General features: G+C 57.1%; 2 protein-coding genes across 5 annotated transcripts in view; both read right to left on the bottom strand.

Annotated features, from left to right (window-relative positions):
- Positions 1-1,003: 1,003 nt before the first annotated feature.
- On the bottom strand, positions 1,004-10,759 carry RNPS1 (RNA binding protein with serine rich domain 1). 4 transcript variants are annotated; one of them, XM_040635499.1, is made up of 8 exons: positions 10,609-10,743; positions 7,539-7,726; positions 7,143-7,298; positions 6,294-6,485; positions 5,867-5,969; positions 5,426-5,579; positions 3,064-3,205; positions 1,004-1,906 (listed from the first exon to the last, which is right to left on the bottom strand). In XM_040635499.1, the coding sequence occupies exons 2-8, from the start codon at positions 7,607-7,609 to the stop codon at positions 1,807-1,809; spliced, it is 918 nt and encodes a 305-aa protein (XP_040491433.1). In that variant the 5' UTR covers positions 7,610-7,726; positions 10,609-10,743; the 3' UTR covers positions 1,004-1,806. The 4 variants fall into 4 exon arrangements, with proteins under 4 accessions (XP_040491433.1, XP_040491435.1, XP_040491434.1 ...); XM_040635501.1 differs by lacking the exon at positions 10,609-10,743 and adding an exon at positions 10,512-10,528; XM_040635500.1 differs by lacking the exon at positions 10,609-10,743 and adding an exon at positions 10,215-10,346.
- Positions 10,760-17,458: 6,699 nt separating this feature from the next.
- Positions 17,459-21,159, bottom strand: part of ABCA3 (ATP binding cassette subfamily A member 3) — a 29,707-nt gene continuing 26,006 nt past the window's right edge. Inside the window, exons 27-31 of the mRNA XM_040635498.1 lie at positions 20,124-20,311; positions 19,483-19,653; positions 19,043-19,233; positions 18,827-18,900; positions 17,459-18,368 (exon numbers count right to left, since the gene is read on the bottom strand). Of these exons, the coding sequence (XP_040491432.1) occupies positions 18,237-18,368; positions 18,827-18,900; positions 19,043-19,233; positions 19,483-19,653; positions 20,124-20,311 (756 nt within the window). The 3' untranslated portion in view covers positions 17,459-18,236. The remainder of the gene's footprint in view (positions 18,369-18,826; positions 18,901-19,042; positions 19,234-19,482; positions 19,654-20,123; positions 20,312-21,159) is intronic.

Below are 21,159 nucleotides of genomic sequence, written 5' to 3'. Positions count from 1 at the left end.
CACTGACCGCCAGCGGACACCGTGCTCCGCCTCCACGCAGCGGCGCGATGGGAAGTTAGCACGCTTCCCCGGCTGTCCACCGGCCCAAGCTAAGATCAGGTCACTCGGGCAGGACTGCTGGGACCGGGGCGGGCTGCACGGAGTCCTGGAGAGGGTTTTGAGCATCGGCGGTGATAAGGGAGTTTGGGGGAAGCCCAGCTATCCCGGCACCTGAGCAGCAAAGGCGACCAGATGACACCAAGGGCCGTTTCTCCAACTCTGCACCCACAGAGACTGGAGTACTAAGATGCGGGCGACCACAGGGTTGCCTCCCGCCTGAGCTCAGCCTCCAGCCCAAGGCTGCAGAGGGGGCACGGGAATCAAGCTGGTAGATGCGGCAGGCAAGATGGACTAAGAGCAGCGCATCCACCTTCCCCTGCCGAAGCTGGGCGGCAGGTGCCCACACTCCTGGCAGGACTGCAGAAGCCGAAAGGGAACAGGTGTTTGTTTGCTCCATCCCACAAGGAGATCCTGGCAGGTTCTCCAAGGAGAAAGGCAGGTGTCCCCTGGCCAGGCAGCAGGATGAGCTGGGAGGAGAGGAAGCCTATGTGCTACCTGGCAGGACACGGCCTTGCTCTGACCATCCAGTCTGCACACTGGGTGACTGAGATTTTACTTTTTAATGTCTGGTGTGTTTCCGCATCTTCCCGGCAACACAAAAGCATGGCTAAGTGGCAGAACAGCCATGGCTGCCTAACAGCAGCAGCACACCACGCCCACGTGTCTGGTCAGGCAGAACTCGAAGCTCCTGGGAGCACACAGGTGATCAATCTCTTCGTCGGTGTCTCCGGCAGCAGAGACCTGGCACTCCGCGGAGCTGACCCGCTGCTCTCCTGGCTCAAAGACTTGGGAGGTGGGACTCTGAAAATGACCTAGATGTAGTCTTGTGTTTTTAATTCCCTCGTTAACTGAAGCTACCTTTGAGGCCAAGGACAGGAAAGAGGCAGTTAAGCCAGCACTCCTCTGCATTCTAATCCTGTTTATTCAACACAATCCCTTCACTCTACACAACAAAGTACAAACACAACAGCGCCTAAAATGCTACAAGTTACAAAACTCAGAACAAATTTATAGTACTGACTGTACAATAAAAGCCCCAAAAAAGCAATGTACACGTTGCCAAAGTAACCTGTAAGCCACCTCGAGTCACAGCTGCAGCAGGGGGGGTGGGGTGGGGTCCGTGATGACCCTGCAGAGCTGGCTCTCAATTTGCTCACCAATTTCAGAGAAAGGGAGACATGGGGTATGTGTGGGCCTGAGGACACGTAGAAACAGAACCATTTCTGGGAACTAACATGGGCTGTCCGTAGGTGTTGGAAGAGGCCCCAACCAGGGGAGCAGCGACAGCAGCTGCACCCAAGAGCGCCCTTTCCTGAAGGACCCTGTAGACCAACAAGCAAGGGCAGGACCAGGTCCCCAGTCATTTGTGGAAATGAAACAGGTACACCCCGAGGCTGGGGCCACACTACCACCTGGAGCCCTGCTTTGTCCCTGCTGGCTTTGCCACTGGATGGACTCTCTTAGGAACTGGAAATGTGGGAGCTTTCTAGCCAGAAAATGGGAGGGCATTCTTGTATACAGGCACAACCCCAAACCATTAACACTCCTCTGTAACTCTGCCTTCAGAGGAAACGTCTCAGTTGCTGCCTTCGAAGCCTGCCCTGAGTGAGGACTTTCTTTCCTACCAGCCCTCCTTTGGCTAGAGAAGTGACAAAACTGAAGTGTATGGGATCGAAGTTACAGGGTGCAGAGCTCCGGGGGCCCTGCTTATCGGGAGGAGTTGGAGCTGGAGCGGCTCCTGTGGCGGCGGCGGCCAGGGGAGCGAGATCGCCGGCGCACGGGGGACCTGCGCCTCGGGGAGCGTGACCTGTAGGAAGAGGAAAGACCACATCAGACACGGAGGCCAACTTCCCAGACACAGCCCTGCGTCATGGACAGCGGGGGCAAAGCTGCCTTCTTGAACAATCCTGTACGGCTTCACTCCAGAGTTAGGACGGCTCCCTGTGATAGCACCGACACGGAGCCCTTGGGAAGGAAAAGGGTATCTGGTGTGGAGACCCCCTTTCCTGAGGATTATGGGAAGGGCAGCTCGACACCACTAGCAGAGGAAGGCCAGGCCCTGGGCTCTGCCAAGGGACTCGGACTCAACCTCCTCTTCTGACCCTCCCTGTGTATGTGTGTGTGTATGTGTGTGTGTGTTTTTTTTAAAGATTTTATTAATTTATTCGACAGAGAGAGAGACAGCCAGCGAGAGAGGGAACACAGCAGGGGGAGTGGGAGAAGAAGCAGGTTCCCAGCGGAGGAGCCCGATGCGGGGCCCGATCCCAGAACGCTGGGATCATGCCCCGAGCCGAAGGCAGACGCCCAACGACTGCGCCACCCAGGCGCCCGTGTGTGTGTGTGTTTTAATATTTAACCTATAAATATATCAGGTCAGGCTTAGGTGGGGCACAGCCCAATGTGGGGCTTGAACTCACAACCTCGAAATCAAGAGTCCCATGCTCCTTCAACTGAGCCAGCCACAAACCCTATCCTTCCTGTCTTTTTTTTTTTTTAAAGATTTTATTTATTCATTTGACAGAGAGACAGCCAGTGGGAGAGGGAACACAAGCAGGGAAAGTGGGAGAGGAAGAAGCAGGCTTCCAGCAGAGGAGCCTGACGTGGGGCTCGATCCCATAACGCCAGGATCATGCCCTGAGCCGAAGGCAGACGCTTAACGACTGAGCCACCCAGGCGCCCCCCTTCCTGTCTTCTTAACTAGAAAAGGGAAAAGGAACGGCACTCCAGGCAATACTGGTGCAACCTGCAGGGCTGTACCTTCTGCCTGCCCCGCCCTCCAGCAGCAGCCCTGCTCCCCCCGCCAACTGCCACCTGTGCCAACACTGCTCCCCCCACCCCCATGCAGCACAGGCGCAGGCAGGGCTGAGTAAGGTTCCAAAGTCATCACCATCACACTGTGTTTGTAAATGAAACAAATCCACACTGGCCCCAAGCAGTCCTTTGTAAGACTCCAAGTGGCCCTACCTTCTTCTCATCCGTGGGGGCGACCGACGCCACATGGGAGGTGGTGGCAACATTCTCCTGGGAGGGCTGAATCGCCTGGGGGGCGGCCTAGGCCAGGGGGCCAGCACAGCAGTGGCAGTGATCTCCTGGCCATCGATTTGTCCTGTTGAACAAAGGATCAAGTCACAAAATATCTGACAAACACCTAGCCTAGGCCAGCCCGTGCCCATTGCAGGCCTAGCATGGTAAGCAAGATGGACAGGGGAACTAAACTCATCACAGAAATATTGAGTTACTACTACTGGAGGGTTCATCAGGAAATCTGCAGGGGAGCATGGAACCTCACAGGGAACTCAAATCTGGATGCATGGGGGCACCAGATGCACAAGCACTTCCAAGAGAAGCAGCATCTCAGCAAACACCTGACACCACTCAATGAGGGGAAGGGCTGTGCCTGGACCCTGAACTTTCTCCTCTAGAACAATGGGGCGGGGCAGGCAAGAGTAGGGATATTTTGGGGGCTCTGCGGGACTGAGATGGGGGTCAAGTGTAAGAACTCAAGAGGGACTGCCCTTGAACAGGTGGCCTCCAACCAGGTAGTCTGGTCCTCTCTCCTGCTGTAAAAGCCCCCTCACCTGATACCTCCCAGGTGACCAGAAGGTGGCCTCAGGGTGCTGGGTTCCCATGAAGGCAGTATGCACTATAACTGGGCCACCAAGCCACTAGAGCTTGGTGGAGGAGGTGGGAGGGATCATCAGCACCCACGTTTCTGGACAAGCTACGACTGCATGACAGCTCAGGAGGAGGGAGAGACTTCCGGGGTGGGGGAGCAAAATAAAACAGGATTCAGCTGTCCAGTTTGCTTAAGAGTTTGGAAAAAGTGCCTCAGACCAAACAACCAAGTGTGTGAATGCAACTGAATGAGAACAGTGAAGGAGGCGGCCCCCCCCTTCAATTGAATGAGAACAGTGAAGCTCGGAGGACCGAGGAATCTTCAGGGCCTCAGATAAAGAAAGAACAAAGAAAGGCGAGGCGCAGACCCTAGGATCCCCAGGGGAGCACACAGCACAGTCCCTGTGTGGCCCCAAAGGGTCGAGGGTTCTTTTATCTTTTCGATTCCTACCCTCAAGGAAATAGCAAAGGTTACTGAGGGGTAACTTGGACACGCAGACCTGTGTTCAGAACATACTCAAAAGACTTAAGTGCAGCCTAAGGTCCCCCCGACCCTGCCCTGGCCCACTGCCAAAGCCAGCCCGAAGGGAGAATTTCACAGGCACTGAACATCAGCAACGAGGACATATCTTCTGGCCAGCTCCCCCGTTCATGGTGCGCGGCACAGTATGTGGACACACACTCCAGTCCTACCAGAATCTTAAATCATGTAATACGTATAGCCACGCACACCCTGGATGTGCCCAAGTGTCCTTGGATTTTTAGCAAGTGCTGAAATTCTCCAAGATGCACGACTGAAGATCTCTAAAATGAAGGTGTGATTTATAAGGTCAAGAGCTGCTGTGTGCACCCTGATGGGCCAGTTTATTTAAGGAGACTGAAAGAGAGTTAGCTTGGCAGTAAGGAAAATTTCCTAGTATCCAAGGTCTACCAGGGATCAAGGGCAACTACCCACCAAACCTCTGCACTATTTTTTTTGTGTGCATAAGGGGGCCTCCAACGTTCTGGGGTGTTCAGACTCTCCTCTCTAGGTGACCTGGCAGCCCACAGCGTGCTTTGGGCAGTCTTGGCTCTTGGCCCGGGCTATCTAGATTACAATAGCAGCGAGCTTGGGCAGAGACAAATTCCAAGCTCCTTAAAACACTGACTTAAAGAAGAAACAAAAACTGTCCATTCAAAACTATTCACAAGTGTTCAGCTGTTGTTAAAACCATTCTGCTCCACACAGAACAGCTATAAATGTCACAAACAGTTAAGATATAAGCTTTAGGGAAATGGATAAAACGTGTGAATCCAGCAAAGTAATCCTAAAAATGCTGAGATGTTGCCCAATAGAAAATGAATCTCAGAGAGGATTAAAAAAACACTCCCATATAAAAGCCAAATGCTTCACTATTCATACTCATAATATAATCTTTATTAAAAAACAAAAACCCTTCGTTTAATCCTTAAGCTTTCACAGACTAGAAAATTCTAAAAATGCTAATGCATTTCTATTTGCTGATCTTTTCCCAAGAATAATGTCCCATAAAACTCGTTTTCTGTAAACACACACCTCCTGCTTAAGAACTGGAACCCGGCAAGAGCTCCAGGGGGACTGTGATGTACAGCCAGGTTGGAAACCGGTTCTAAGGTCCCTAAGTGTCAGGTAGCTGGTCTGGCACAGGGAACAGAGAAGGGGGCTCAGTGGAGGGCTGGCAGGGTCACCCACCTCCATCCATGTGCTTCAGTGCCTTCTCGGCTTCATCTGGGTTCTCAAACTCCACATATGCATAGCCTTTAGACAGATGGGGGTGCATCCTTTCTACAGGCATGTCAATCATTTTGATTTTTCCATAGGTGGAGAATATTTCCATGATGTGGTCCTAGAGGAAAGAAGGGTCATAGTGATGCACACCCACCATCACCCGTGTGGGAGCTGAGAAGTCACCACGCAACTACTATGCCTTGGCACCTCGGGTTAGTCTCACTCGCACAGAATAACCCCGCTAAAGGAGTTACTGCTCTGCTCGACACACCATCCCGCCAGTCCTCTGAGAGCCTATGTTCTCAGTTCACCTGTGGCTGAGGCCTACTTCTCTAGTTTTCCATTTAAAATATTTGCAGAAGAGATACACCCCACTGTCCATTGGATGGATTCAGGATCCCTCACCTTGGTCACATTCCTGGTGAGCCTCCCAATGTGTACTTTGGTGGGCTTAGGGGAAGGACTCCGCCTTTTCCTTTCCTTTTCATCTCTTTTGGGTGGTTTGGATCTGATTGAAAAAAACAGAAAACCAGAAACAATCAATTTCTGTCAAGTCAAAAAATTTTTTTAGTGGGACTGCTACCTGCTATGATTGACAGTTTTTTTGTAAGGAAGCTTTCCCTACCAGTTCATGTATATTCCTAATATCTCTGCTGCAGAAATCCTAAGATAAAAAGACTCCTTTTTTAAGTCTACTTTTATAGGAGCTATGGTAACTTTACAGCCCCCATTTGTAAACTTAAGTTCCCAAACAATTCGCAAGTTTTGGGGGCAATCCCCCCGGAAACCAAGGCACTCCTGAGTAGGGAAGTGGTGCTGGAAGGGAGCTTACTTGGAGCGGGAACGCCTTCTGTTGTCATGCCTGCGCCTAGAAGGACTTGGCGAGCCAGAGGAGCTGCTGGAGCTGGAACTGCGGGATGTGCTGGAACTTCCCGAGCGGCTAGATGCTGAGGAAGAGCTTGAGCCGCTGCTGGAGCCGGTGCTGGTGCTGGAGCCCGAGCTAGAGGTGGAGCTGGACCGGGACCTGACAAGTGAGACACAGGTGTCAAGGGCAACAGTGGACGGGAGCATTTCTTCCAAACAGATGAGCCTGCACGTTCTCATGCTTCCAAGAGGAAACCACTGTCCTCTAATTTTCAAGCCTCAGTGTCTCCCCTCCTCAGGAAGTGGGGATGATATTTACCGCCCCAACCCTGGCCAAAGCCCTAGATGGGGACAGAAGACAGCATTCACACTGTGCAGTGACAGGAAAGGAAGGAGCCACTTCCCAGCTAAACAGAAGCCTTGCCTACTGGGAGGTACAGATAGAGCCTGGAAAGCCAGAAGCACCCACCCAGCCTGGAAGGTGGCTACGGAGACACCCAGGCTGGTTTTCAACTGAAATAAAAGTAAGCTTTAGGCTAAGGCAAAACAATCATGACTCTGAATAAAAAAGCACTTGAGAGAAACATATACCCCAAGATGTCCTATTCTTTAACATCTACAGAAAACACCCAAACACCATCTTCCAAATGTAAACACAGCAGACCCAAACCATAATTAGGGCCTTGATTAACAAGCTCAGTGCGTTTTCTGTGTAAATAAAGAGGACCACAGAGCGCCCTGCTGGCTCTTCACGAAGGAAAAGGGGCCTGGCCACAGGAGAGAGGCCGGCTCTGTGCTCTGCCCTGCCGGGTCCCACCTGGTGCTGCTGCTACCACTGGAAGCGCTGCGCCTCTTCCGAGTTTTATCCCTGCCACGATCCTTCTCACTTGACTCCTTGGTGGCCCCTTTATCTTTAGAACGATCCTTGGACTTCTCATCAGAGCGGTCTTTGCGTTTGGTAGGAGAAGGAGCCCTGGATGGTGAGGAAGAGTGTGAGATCGCATGCCCCTCTGACCAAACCCAGAAAACAACACTACCCAAAAGAGGGGATCCAAAGGGCTACAGAGATCCCAGGTGATCACAGAGCAAAATGATCTGTGGCTTAGGACACATCACTGTAATATGTAAGACATTTCCAATCTTCCCCTTTCTGAAGGTCCCTAGTAACGAGCACCCCCAAAGTAGCACTAGAAAAATCTAACAGAAGGATTACCTAGTGCTGGACTTTTTATTATTTTCTTTGACTCCTAGCAAGCTCTTCTTTTTCACTCCTGATAAATCCATTCTCCCCTTCTGAGGTGTTCAAAGCAGCAATGGTGGCCTCACTTATCTGAACTCTCACTTCTAACTCGAGTCTGAGAAACGATCCCTAATCGATTGCAATTTACGCCAAAGTGCAGCCTAATAACAAGATAAAAGGATTTACAGAGTGAACGAGTTGGCAAGGCAACAAATCTACTTCGCAGTCAAAAGGTGAGCACATGAGAAGATGGCAAGGAACACAGTAAGCAGGGAGCGTCCACAAAGCCAGGAACATACAGGGACCTCTTCCAATTCCTCGGGGAGGGTCCTGCACCCATAGGTAGACCCTCACTTCACCTTGTCAGTCTTTTCCTTAAGGAAACGGTGGTGGTGTCTGTTACTGTTATTTTACAGGTGGTACAATACCCGTTTTTCACTCCTAAGTTTGATGATAAGCCCTCTACCATCCCCTTAGAAATACACATTTGCATGCAGAACAGAAAAAAAACCAAGTGTGGCTCTCGTGATAGGATTACAGCTGTGATTAGATCTCTTGTTCTACTGTGACAATTACCTTGTAGGACACATTGGTATGTGATGACTAGAAGCAAAAACCCTTTCAAAAGTGACAGGTACCAGCATCAAAACATTTAACACCCAAATGCAAACAGATAAAATGTCCCACATGAACACTGAAAAAGCAGTAAAATAGTTAAGTTAGACGGCAGTTAGTGCAAATGCTGAACTTTAGTTAATGCAGTGCATATGGAAGTGTTATGAGGAAAGTACACCAAAGTCTGCTATTTACTTCAAAATGCAACAAAAAAATATTGATGGGTGGTTTGGTATATGATAAAGCAAACATGGCAGAAATGTGACTTGTAGGACCTAGGTGGTGGTTATGTGGGTATTCACTGTGCAATTCTTTCAACCTTTCTGTATGTTTACATTTTCCCCAGCAAAAGAGAGAGAGAGAGACAGAGTGTGTGTGTGTAGGCACTGGGATCTGAGGACACCACTCATAAGGGTCTAACAAAGAGCCCACATTGCAGCACGTGCTCAGTAAATATGACTTGGAACAAACTACTAATCCACGATGTGCCTTGTCTCCTGGGGGATCTGCAACCTTCAGTATTTCCAGTGAGGTTTTCTACAATTTGCTTGAGCTGCAGCCAAAGATCTCAGGATGTTGGTGTCAACTATTTCTACCTCATCTTCCTCAACAGCCTTTAAGTAACCCGGACAAGGCGACCACTTGGGATCCTGTTTTCACATGTGTAGGGGTGCCCAAAATCCTGAAAAAATGTTATGACTCAAGAAAGAAGGCCAGCTTTGGACAATCAAATTACAGCATTAGAAAGCAGAATGTCACCTTTGTAGCTCTTCTCCAGGCTGGTAAAATCTTTTAAGATGTTTTGCCTTAAAACAATAAGGTATTACAGGTACTGAGCAAGCAACACTGGATGGATACGGTCAGTGGCCTTGGACAATCAGGAAGTATATAGTTCAGTGGGTAAGAATCTGTGGACTCAGCCAGCCTGTTTGATTCGAAGCTTTGCTGTATGACCTTGGATAAGTCACACAACCTTTCTGAGCCTCTACTTCTCATCAGCATTATGGTGACAATTATAGCTCCTAACGCCTCCACAGTTACCAAACTTGGCACCTAGCTAAGGTTCCGGAAACATTAGGTTATGTTAGAAGAAAGGAGTGTTTCTCCATGTTTGGAAGCTTTCCCCCCACATAAACCCATCTCCCAAAGTCACACACGACCTCTTGAATGCTCAACAGGGGTCCCTGGACCACCCCATTAGGAGATCACTACGTCCAGCACTGTCCAAGGGAAACAGTGCGAGCTACATCCTAAAATGTTGCAGTACCCACCTTGCAACAAGAGGTTCACAGATGAAACTGACGTTCAGTAACGTATCTGACAGCCCACGCCCCAAATACCACCTTTTCTGCATTCAACCAGTGTAAAAACTCATTCATAAAACACTCACTCCCCCCACCCCGCACGAAGCCCTTCAAACACCTCCGTGTGGCCTGGGTCTAGCTGCAGTGCCCGGCAGGCTCGTGTGGCCCTGGGCTGCCTACCTGAGCAGCACGGACCCGCAGGGCACACTCCCGGGCCCCACCCCAGCCCCAAAGGTCTGCCCCAAGGTACCCCGCGACAACGAGCACCACCGGGATTCTCAGACTCTACACTTTGCCGGGCGTGGCCGAGCGCTAGACAGCAGAGACTGAGGCTGTGTGTTCACACAAGTTCGGGTCACAGCACGGGACCTCGAGTACCTCCCCCATCCTCCGGAAAGGTGCGCGTCCAACAGCCAGAGAGAGAGAGAACAGTTAGTTAAACCTCGAGCAGATGGCGTTTCGGCTCCCGTCTTCAGAGCGCTTCCCCCACTTAAAAGTGCACTTTCGGCACAAGTCATGCGAAATAGGAGGAAAAGGCCAGGACTTTTGGTTCCCAGAAACCTCCCTTCCGGGACAGCCCGTCCGGCCGCGCTGCGGGACACCGGGAGCCGCGTCCCCGAGGGTCGCGTCCGCGGAGCGGGCGTCTCGGTTCGTGGCTCCGAGGGGGGGGAGGGAGGGCCCCCCTCACAAAGCATCTCCGCCCCCGCCACCCCCGTCCGCGTTCACTCACAACTGCCCAGTCCAGGCGCCGGGCCGCGAGCGCTCCCAGGGCAGGGCCTGGCGTGGCGGGCCTGAGTCTCCACGCCGGCGGCAGAGCACCGAAGGCGGAAGCCGCGCTCCCGGCTGCTCCGAGTCCCGCGGGCCTAGCCGGGCGCGCCGCACAGGGGGGACGGTCTGAGGCGCCCTTCCGCCCGCCGCGGCCCCGACCACTTCCGGGCCGCGGCCTCGGCGCCTCCCACTCCGCCCGCCCCGGGCCACACTCTTTCTTCTCACAGCCGCTGCCGCGCCACCAGGCTGCCGTGCCTACCGAGAGGCCGAGGAGCGGGTCGGCTCCAACCACGCGCCCCGCCGAGCTCTGCGGGCGGCCCCCGAAGCTCGGATGGGGTCGGATTCCCCCAACTTACATCTTCCCGCCGCCGCAACCTCCTCCCGCTCTCCTCAGCCGCTAAGGCCGGCGCCGCTCTGGCGTCAGGATTAGGGAGCGGGAAGGCGCCGCTGTCGGGCGCGCAGTGATGACGTACAGCGCCTCAGCCAATGGAAGCGAGCGAGGGGAGTGTTAAAGGGCCGCGGCCGTTTCTGGCGAGCCGCAGCGGGGACTCTTCTTCTGTCTCCCTCCCTGGGGAGGTATCTGGGGCTACCCGGGGCCGGGTGCGTGCCTCATGGGGTCGGCAGATTGTTGGCTGGCTGCGGTCCGGGGGGCCGCGCCGCGCGGGCAGCTCCCAGGCCAGCGCGGAGGGAGTTAACGCAGCCGCGGCCCCGCCCCACCCGTTGCGCGTGCGCAGTGGGCTCGCGGCCCCTGACCCCGCTGCGGCGGGCGCGCGGGGCGGCGGGGGCGGGCGCGCGGGGCGGCGGGGGCGGGCGCTGCGGCCTCTGGCTGCCGGCCGTGGGGTCCGGCAGGGCGCGGGCGGCTCAGGAGGCGGGCGGGTGCATGGTCAGGTTGGTGAGGTTAAAAACCACACGAGGTGTGCAGAGTGACGGTGCGGACGCCGCTTCTGCGCTAGCGGGGCTCGGCAGGGTCCCGAGCCTGAACAGGGGGCAGTGCGGCCATCGCCAACTGGGAGCGAAAGGCAAGGTAGAAGACAAGGTGCGAAAGGGGACGCGCCTCCTCGGAGGTGACACTGCGGTTGCGACCCGAGTGGAAGGGGACCCCGGCAGGGGGAGTAGGCGGTGCAGCGGCGCGGAGGCTCGTCGGGAGAAGCGAGGGGAGGCCTGGGTGGCGGCTCGCAGGCTAGGGCTGGGAAGGTGGAGTTCGGCGGTGCTGGGGCGACGTGGAGCACGTGCAGCACCCCGCGCGGAGGCGTCATCCTGGTCGGTGGGCAGTGCAGGCAGGGAGGCTGAGTCTTCTGGCAAAGCAGTGGCCTTGAGCCCAGGCAGGAGGCTGGAAAGAGTAAAACCCGGCGCCGAGAGGGCCAGAGCTTTGGGATTTGGTTCACCCAGGTGCCTCCGGCGTTCCCCGCCCGGGTCTGGCAAGCGGCCGTTACTCCATGACTCAGTGAGTGTAAGGAAGGTGCACCCTGCCCCAGACGTTGTCTGAACAGTAGATGCACCAAGGAAGAGAAGGGGACAGGTGGAGAGCGGATGTCTTTTGGAGGAAGGAACCCCTGTGACTTGGAGATGGACGAGCTGCCGGGGCAAGGACAGGAGAGTCCGGGTTGCAGCTTGGTGACCAGGAATGGGGGATGGTGCTGCAGACCGTGTCTGCAAGTCATTGCTCTCTGCTCCCTGTGGTTTTCCCAGCTGGTGGATGGTGAAGCCTTTCCCTGTGCAGTCCCCTGGCCCTGTCCAGGGGTGTCAGGTGTGCCCCAGCACCTCACTGAGGGGTGTCTGACAGTCAAGGACGCAAGAGCACGGAAAGAGCAGCCGCCTCCTGAGTCCCCTCTGCTAAGACACTGGCACGTTCTTCGTTCTTCGAAGGAGCTGGGTGGGCAGGCAGATTCAGTCTGGGTCTGGGTCCTCCCTTTGGGTTTAGATTTGTCCTGGAGTGGTGAGGGTGCATTTAGAGCAGGTTCATCCCTCTGCCTCATTGTCACCTCTGCCATGGCCAGGCTTCAAGGAGTAAGCGGAACAGAGGGCAGCCCGGCTCTCCTGTGGCAGTGAAGGGGGCCCAGAGGGTCAGCGCTGGGGATCGGGTGGCCTTGCTGGTCCAGGCCCGTAGCAGGTAGAGGTCTGTGAGGAGGCTACGGCAGGATGTTGGAGTCCCACACATCCTGGGCCAACCATCAGTGCACGCCTGAAGGGCCTTGACCCAGCAGAGCCTTTGGCCAGGGCGGCACCAACACCCTAGGGTGGGGAGGGAGCAGGCCAGTGACCCCACCATGGTGAGAGGGGGGTGGGGACACAACCAGCAGGGCTGACAACCGGTTGCCTGTGCTTTTTAAAAATGTGCTAAAGTGATATATCTTGGCACTCATATAAGTTTTAACACATTTTATATTAAATCTAAAGCACAATTTATTCAGACCCATAAATTTAATCACATTTGTTTCTAAATATTATAGATTTTTGTTATCAAGTGTGTTATCAGCTGTTGAGCTTTAAAATTTGAGCATCTTTTGCCATTTTGAAGATCAACAGAATGTGTTCAGAAGAGACGTAAGAAGTTAAAACTGGAGGCCCCCGGCCCCTGCCTTCTGGGAATTCAGGCTGCCCCTTCTTACACCCCTGTGCCAACATACTAAGGCTCTGGGGGCTGAGGGCCGGGATGCTGGGTCCTCTGGGGACCTTTGAAGGTCTTTGGTCCAGGTTTGATGGCGGCGGCGGGGCAGGGCTCCTGCAGACAGGGCGTCGGGCAGCCAGCCCCAGGCCTGGATCTGCCAGTGTCCTGAGCCCCACCCTTCCCTCCCAGGGTCGAGGGCCACCTGTTGGCATGTGGGGCTGCTTTCACTTTGGAATCAGAATGTTTCCTCTGCCTTCATTCTCTGTGGGCCTGATGGCCTCTGCTGTGCTTGTCCTTGGAGGTTGGTGACTTGGGACAAAGAGAGGGTTTAGTGGTAGCCTGGATTGTGCTGGAGGTCACGGTGGGCTGTCCAGGATCTTCAAGTAGGCATTGCATTTCCTTGTAAACCGTGTCAAGAAAGCACTTCTACTTATCACTAATAGTCCCTGCGCTTAGGGCAGGGGTGGCCCAGCCAGGTGCATCAGAGGGGTTTGGGTGGGGTAAGGGGGCTGGTGATGGCTTGGTGACCTTGAGGGAGGCATTAGAAGAAGAACTGGATCGCTGAATCTGGGTCCTTTCTGTGGGGGTGAGTGCCTGCAGCCCCTGAATCAGGAGCCCAGAAAGAGGCACTGGCTGGTCCTTCTGGGTGGCCAGGCTGGGCCTTAAAGGGAAAGACCACCGGTGAGGGTCTGGAGTTGTGGCGGGGCCTCTCTGCTCCAGGCTTGTGTCTCCAAGGTGTGGGATGTCAGGTCCTGAGACCCCCCCCTGCCACCAGCAGACAACTCTGCACTCTTCTAGGGGCCGCTGAGCAGTGAGCTTGGGGGCTTGTGGTGACTTTCATGCCCAAAGCCCTGTGTTCATTTCTGCCCCAGGGAAGTCAAGGACAGTGACCCCAGAGCTGGGGGGGGGGGCAGCCAGAGCTGGGTACAGAGGAGTCACGCTGGTGTGCTGCCACACTGGGTGTGCTGAGGGCCATGTGGCTGTGCTGACTGGGGCCCAGCCATCTTGGCCCCTCGCCCTGCTCGCAGGGCCTATGTGGTGCCGTCCACAGCCAGTTGACTTGGAGCTTCTCCAGCCTTGGAGGCATCTGACACCAGCATCTGTGGGGTGTAGGCCGGGCCCCAGGAGCGGGGCCTGGGCAGCCCTGTGTGTTGAGGAAGGAAGGCAGGGCCCCCGCTCCCCGGGCCCGACCCTGTAGCTTCAGGTCCTCCTCCTGCCTGCTTGAGGCCCAGGCCATGTGGGCTTATCGGGCAGGGATGGGACTCCAGGGCCCAACACCCTGCTTCCTGGTGCTCTCCTGAGGGGCTGTGGGGGCCGAGACCTCTGCCTTGTTACCCCTTCTCGGGTAGCCTCTTGGCCTACCTGCTCTGAGCTCCCTCGTGCAGGGATGCCAGTGGCTTTGCCCTCCTTCGGGAAAGGGACTTGAACCTTCTAGGGTTTGGAGTTGGACCTGAGCCAGGGTTCAGGGAGGGGGCCTCGTGTCTGCAGAGTGGGGTATCACACATGGCCTGCTGGCCTCAGCTGCTGGGTGGGGTGAGCAGAGTAATCCTGACCTTGGTTGGGGTACCTCTTAGAACCTCTGTGGGCCAGCTCCCTGATGCAGGAGCGGGGTGGGGGTTTGCCCCTCTGGGCCCAGGTGGAGTCCAGGCTGTCTACCCAGGAATGGCCCTCTGTGTGCAGGTAAGGCTCGGACTTTTGGTGTGGCCACAGGGTCTGGGTGAGCACAGGTGGCCCTCCCTTCACACTGACCAGCGTGTGTGGGAGTGAGGGTCTCAGAGGACCCGGCTGGCCCATACCTTCTGGTCCCCAGAAGGGAGCTGAAGTGTCTGGCATGGGGTAGCCTGTAGATGGAGCAGCCAGATCAGTTAGCCTGGTTGCTGGTCTCGGCCCTGGTCTCTTGGATGCATCGCCCCTCATCTCTGGGCTCTGGCCCTGCAGGGACCAGGTCTGGGGCGTTGGGACATTGCTGTCCCTATGTGGTCAAGGAATCGACTGCTTTCAGCCTGGGCTCACGTGGGTCCAGGCCAGGCAGGTGGGGTCAGCTCCTCCTCCACCCTGGGGTGTGTGGTCATCCCCAGGCAGCTGTGGCCACTCTTGGACCAGCCTTCCAGCCTGCCTTCCAGGTGCTGGCCTTGGCTCACTCCTCCGTCAGCCTTAGTCCCGTCAGCCACTTCGTGAGACCGGGCTGAGGGTCCCCGAGACGCAGCTGACCTCGGCTACCCTGGGACTGAGTATCTGGGATTGGTTATTTGCCCAGGAAAAAACTGCAGTTTGCCTTTCTGTGTCGTTGCAGCCAAAGGGCCAGGACACTCCCTGGGGGGGCAGGGGTGGGTCAGTTCTGGGCAGAGGTGGGGTCTCAGCAGCCCAGGTGGGCAACAAGGGCATGTGGGTGGGGCCCCCCTCCAGGATACCAGCCTGCACACTGCAGTCGTGGAGGCTGGGACTGTGTCCTGGAACCTGGGTTTTATCTGGGTCACCCAACTAATAAAAGGCGTGTCCCAGCTCCCTGTGCCTCGTGCAGCCACGCCGCGTGCTGGGTAGTGTGGACGTAGACACGCACACCAGCGGGACTCCTGGAACTGTGCCCTCCCGCCGTTCCTGCTTCCTGCCACTTCCATCTGGAGCCCAGGGACACCTTGACCCCGAGAAAGGACCTTGACCCTCCACCTGGACAGAGCAGGCAGATGGCGTCTGACTGGCTGAGGCCTTGATGATGAGAGAAGGCCCAGACTGCGTTCTCTGGACTTTGGACTCAGCTGAGAAATAAACACCTGTCTGTTTAAACGTCGGGGACTGGGCCTTCTGGTGCTCGAGACAGCTCGTGGCAGCCTTCCCTTCACGGGAGCTGTTTCTGCAGCCAGGGTTGGGGTCCCCTCGCCCCGCGGCCTGCTGCCTGGCCTCTTCCCCATGGGGGAGGCCTTGGAGGGGCTTAGCCTGAGGCCTGCACCCAGCAGGGTCTGCCCCTGCCTCCCTGGTCAGGCTGTCTTGCTGAGGGACTGTCCCCAAGTCCACTGTGTGTGTTTTGGTTGAAACACGCCATTAGATGGGGCCGGATTTTCCACAGACCTACTCAGTCCTTGTGTGGGTGTCAGCCCCAAGGCCACAGGGGGCAGGGAAGGCATGACCTTGGCTTTGGGGTCTGCTGACTGCTGTAGGGGTGGGGCGGGAGTCCAGCAGACACAGCAGCTGTTTGGTCCAATATCTCTGGGGACCCTCTGGGCCCCAAAGTCTAGAGGAGAGTGGGCTGGGGCTGGGGGATGAAGCAGGTCAGCTCTCCTGTGGGGTGCATGGCTCCCTCCCCATCTCCCCTGGGCCCGGAGCTGTCTCTGTAAACCAAACCAGCTAGGCTCGGGGAGGAGGGGGTTCAGGCCCCACTGCTGGCTCCTCAGGGATTCTCAGCTCTGAGCTGGGTGCCCTGCATCCTTGCAGATGGCCTGGGGCTGCCCCTTCCTGCTGCTCCTGGGGTCCCTTCTGCCCGCCTGCAGTTGCCCCAGCTTCACGCTCCTCCCACAGACACCCTGGGCCTGGTGGGCTCTCCCCGACTGCGGCACTCCGGCCCCTCTGGTCCCCACAGTGTCAGCTCAGCCCTGCCCTCTCCCCAGCCACCGGGGGTCTTCCCAAGAAGGGTCTGATGGGGACCACGGCCACGTTCATCCTGCCTGTCTCCACAGCCCTCTCCCCCCGTCAGATGAACCACCTCTCTCTGGACTGGTGCAATCTGATTTCAACGTGGGTGTGCCCCGCATATGCTGTTCCTTCCGTGCTGAATGCCTTTTCGTGCACCCTCAAAGGAAAAAAGCCACATTTCTAATCTCTAACACACAGGCTTGAGACCAAGCAGGGGATGTAGAGCAGTTGGACCACTGGCTCTGCCCTCCTCCCGCTGCCGGCCAACCCCACAGGGGCACAGGTGCCTCGCAGACAATGCTTGCCGTGGGGCACGTTTAGGACCACAACCACCCCCGCGTTTATGTTGTGTAATGTGGAACTAGGTGATGAGGGTGTAAGGGATGCTAAAGGGAACAGGAACCCACTGGAGACTGCGCAGTGCTCCTAAGCTCGGAGAGGCTGATGAAAATGCACTTGTGAGGCTGTCCTGGAGGAAACAAGGTGATGGAACCCGTCTTCTCTAAAACTATGAATCCTAAGAGAATATAGAGATTCAAATCGTGGAAATCAAGGAAACCGTGAGAAATGGGGCGCCTGGGCGGCTTGGTCGGTTACACGTCTGCCTTCGGCTCAGGTCATGACCCCAGGCCTGCTCGTCCCTCTCCCTGTGTGTGCACACTCACTCACTCTCACTCTCAAGCACATTTAAAAATCTTTTAAAAAGCCTGTCAGAAATAAGAGCATACAAATAAAATGGGAGCTGATGCAGAAGAACAGGAGAGGGATCTTCTGCCTAAAGCCCCTGAGTGGCCCTGGTGTCGGGGGCCTCCTGCCCTGCCGGGTCTGCACCTCCTGCCCTGACCCTGCGCTCCTGCCTCCTGGTGGGGATGGCGGACCTGCGGGGGCCTGTCTAACCCGCTCTGGCATCTGCTGGTCGGCTGTTTCGCCTCCTGGCACTGAGCGCTGGAAGTCACTCCATACAGACGCCGTCATGTTCCCTCCCGGACTTTATTTTCTGGACAGAGTCACCACGTGTCAGGTGTGTCCTCCATAGATGGTCCCTCGGTCCCACAGTGGTCCCCAACTGGCCTCCCACTGGGGGCTTCTCCAGAAGCCAGTCTTGGGCATGAAGGACTGCCTTCTCTCCCCGCGCCCACCAACCCTGGAAGACGCTGGTGTGATGGCGCTGGGCGCAGGGTCAGCCCTGCCCGGCATCGAGTGGACACTCCGTGGAGCAGTGACTCCCAGACCCCCCCTGGAAGCCGAGAGCCGAGCCACAGCTAGCACCTCCCTCGTGGACGGCCACAGGCGACGTTCTGTCTGTTCGGGGCAACCCGGTGAGCCCTGCTGCCCACTGTCCCGCTGGCTCCCCGTTTCGCCCCCAGGGAGGCTCTGTGCTGTGTGCAGATGTGGGGGTGCCACCGGTGCTTGCCTCGTGAGCACTTCAGGAAATACGACCCCCAGGTCAGCTGCAGCCCCTTCCTGAGTGGTTCACTGCCCAGAGACCCCGAGGCTTGCCCGCACAGGCTGCTGGGCTGCTCTTGCCAGGTCCCGAGTTCCAGAGAGGGGCTTTGGCGACTGCCTCGGACACGGATGTTCGCATGCTGATTCCCAGCGTGAGGGCTCCAACACCCTGGTCCCTACTGTGCCTTGATACTCACGTCCATTATAGAAAACAGTGATTGGAAAGAAAGGTGCAGGATAAGATGAACTTGGAGGGAGAGGATGCCCGCCTGTGTGGCCACTTGCCCCACACTTGCCGGCTCCTCAAGGCCCCTCATCCTCAGCGGGTGGCTGCAGGTGGGCAAAGCTCAGGAAGACCTGCTCCAGCGAAATCTGGCTCACAGAGTAGTCGTCCACGGCGTACTTCTCCTTGGCCTTCTCCAGAACACCAAACACCTTGTGGGAGCAGAAAAGTGGCTGTTAACAAGCCCAGGGGCGGGGGCGCCCTGGCTGGTCTGGGAGTCCTCTGGCCATGTGGGGGGGTGGGGTGGGGAAGGCTCCCAGAGGTCCTACCCCTGCCCCAGCTGGGGCCCCGGGGCACCGCAGGGGTGAGCCGTGCTCCCTGGTGGGGGAGGGAGGCTGTGCAGGACGAGCAGGCCCCGGGGGCCAGGCTTCCCCTGAATCTTCCCAGCTCAGAGTGCAAACTTGGGCACGCTCTCTGGGCTAGTTTCCTTTTTTGCACCCATTTTTTTCTGACTCAAATGAACCTCTGAACCCAGCAGATTTTAGGATGAGTGCTAGAGGAGAAACTGGACGTGACTCATCTTTGGAAGGAGCCTAGAAGACCCAGAGAAGGAGTGATGGCTGGGAGGGCCTGCCCCAGCCCCGGCTAGGCAGGTAGGGCCCACGCTCACCTTGGCCCAGCTGAGGTCATCCCCGGGCAGGTGGTAATGGACCATCCCTTGGTGCTCATCTTCCAGGACGCTGCCTGCACAAAGAGGACACCGTGTCCCCGTGAAGGCCAGGCTGGAGGGCCTGAGACCATGGAATCACGGCCCTCCTCCCAAGGGTCAGGGACGGGGGACTCGGCAGGAATGAGGTACAGACGCCCTCTGTGCAGTGGCCCTCACCTGGGAAGGTCAGGTTCACAAACACCTTGAACTCCTCCAGCGCCTCCTGCTGCCCGTCGCTCCGGACCTTGGCCCGCAGGGAGTAGCCGCTGCCAAACTTGCTCTTGAGGTGCTGTGGGCTGCCCAGGCACTTGAACTGACCCTGCACCATGATGGCCAGCCGGGTGCACAAGGCCTCGCACTCCTCCATGCTGGGGAGAGGGGCAGAAGCCTGACACGGGGCCGGGGGATGCCGATGCCTGCCATCCGTGTCGGAGGCTCATGCAGAGGGGCCGGTGTCGACGGCCAGATCACACTGTTCCTGAGTCCCATGTTCAGAGGGTGGCCTACATGGCTAGGCTGGGGACTCTGCTCAGGGACAGAAGAACCTGCCTCACCCGGCCCCACCCACCCAGCCCTCGTCCCGGCTCTTCCACTGACCCCAGAGACCCTGGCTCTACCTGTGGGAGGTGATGATGATGGCCTTGCCAGACTCACGGGCCCGTGCCACAGTGTCCCAGAGCAGGCGCCGGGCCACGGGGTCCATGCCCGTGGATGGCTCATCCAGGAAGATGACCGAGGGCTCTCCAAGCAGGGCGATGCCTGTGCTCAGCTTCCGCTTGTTGCCGCCACTGGGAATAGGGGTGTGGGGGGCAAGGCTCATAATTAGCACGGGCTCTCTGTGTCCCAGCATCGGACTGGGTGCAGCAATCGCAGAGCACCCCGGTGAACAGAAATGAGGGGAGCATGCCTGGAAAGCCCACCTTGTAGTTTTGGGGGCCCCAAGGAAAGCTGTGCCGAGGGGGGTCAGTCCACACCCACACAGAGGACGGTAACACCGTCTGTCTGTGCTGACTGGGGACTGACATCCTCCTGCCCTGGCCGTGCTTCCTGGTGGCGGGAACTGGCAGGGCAGCCCCTTCACCCTGCGCTGCCTGGGTCATGCCCCCAAATCCCCATCCAATTCTGGAACAATGGGTGGGAGCCCTGGCCGTGACCCGTTCGGCTCTCCCCAGCTTTATGGTAAGGGAGATTCCGACTCTATCCCGGGACACAGGAGTCACTGCGGCATTGGGGGGAGGGGGCCGGCGTGCGGCCACACCTGTAGGTCCTGACCAGCTTGTTGGCATGAGGCTCCAGAAGCAGGCCCCGGAGCGTGTTCTCCACACAGGCGCCGATGTGACGCTCGGGGATGCCTCGAAGCCGAGCATACATGACCAGCGTCTCCCGGCCCGTCATGTGGTCCAGCAGGGCGTCAAACTGGGGGCAGTAGCCAATCCGCTGCCGCACCTGGAGGTGGGGGCAAGGGGTGCAGCGGGTCAGAGGGGGCTCCTGCAGGTTTCTCCCAGCAGATCCGTGCGGGGCGGCCCGGCAGTGGACAGGCCCCGGCGGCCACCACGCTGCACTTCGTCAGGGACACCGGAGGGCCCTGGCCAGCTCGGGGACGCCCCAGGCACACATCCCGCCCTCCCCCGAGGCATGAGAGATGGGCCGGAGCCAACACGGCCACGGGAGTGCGGGGGGCGCGGGAGTAGAAGGCACTGACGGCACGAGGCCACCATTGCTGTGACATCGTCTGCGGATGTGTCACCACCTGTGCACCCATTAGACGTTATACAGGCGTGGGGCGCGTATGCCCTTCCCCTCTTCTCCCGCTGATGAAAGGGTTTGCAGGCTGTGCCTCTGGGGCCTGGTGGAGCCAGGCCCCCGCAGGGCCGCATGGTCTCCCCGGCTACTGCAGCTGCAGTCGAGGGGCCTGCGAGCCTGGGGTCGGTCTGTGGATTCCAGACAGGGTTTTCTCTCTCCTTCCCCTCCGGGGGGCTCCTAGGCTTCAGCCTGCAGGGGAACACTCTGCCCCGTCACTCAGTACCTGTCCCCGTGTTCTCCCTCCCCCTGGCCCTCAGACTGGAGGCACAGACGAGTCCCCTCCCTCTGCAGCTTCTAACACGTGCTTATGGTTTTCTTTTTCCTGCCTGCATGTCGAATCTTGTTTGTTTCTCTCAACATGGTCAACGCAGGTGTTTCAGAATCTGGGCCTGGCGGTAGCAAATGTAAAGCGGTGGGCTTGTTTCTCCCGCGAGGCCCTGCATCTGCGGGTTGACATGGGGCCGTGTCTCCTTTGTTTCTCAGTGTGCGTG

The sequence above is a fragment of the Ursus maritimus genome, unplaced genomic scaffold (assembly GCF_017311325.1).
Source record: "Ursus maritimus isolate PB19 unplaced genomic scaffold, ASM1731132v1 scaffold_2, whole genome shotgun sequence".
NCBI classification, from domain to species: domain Eukaryota; kingdom Metazoa; phylum Chordata; class Mammalia; order Carnivora; family Ursidae; genus Ursus; species Ursus maritimus.
The sequence above is the reverse complement of the archived record's forward strand: the minus strand, read 5'-3'. Positions and strand labels throughout refer to the sequence as shown.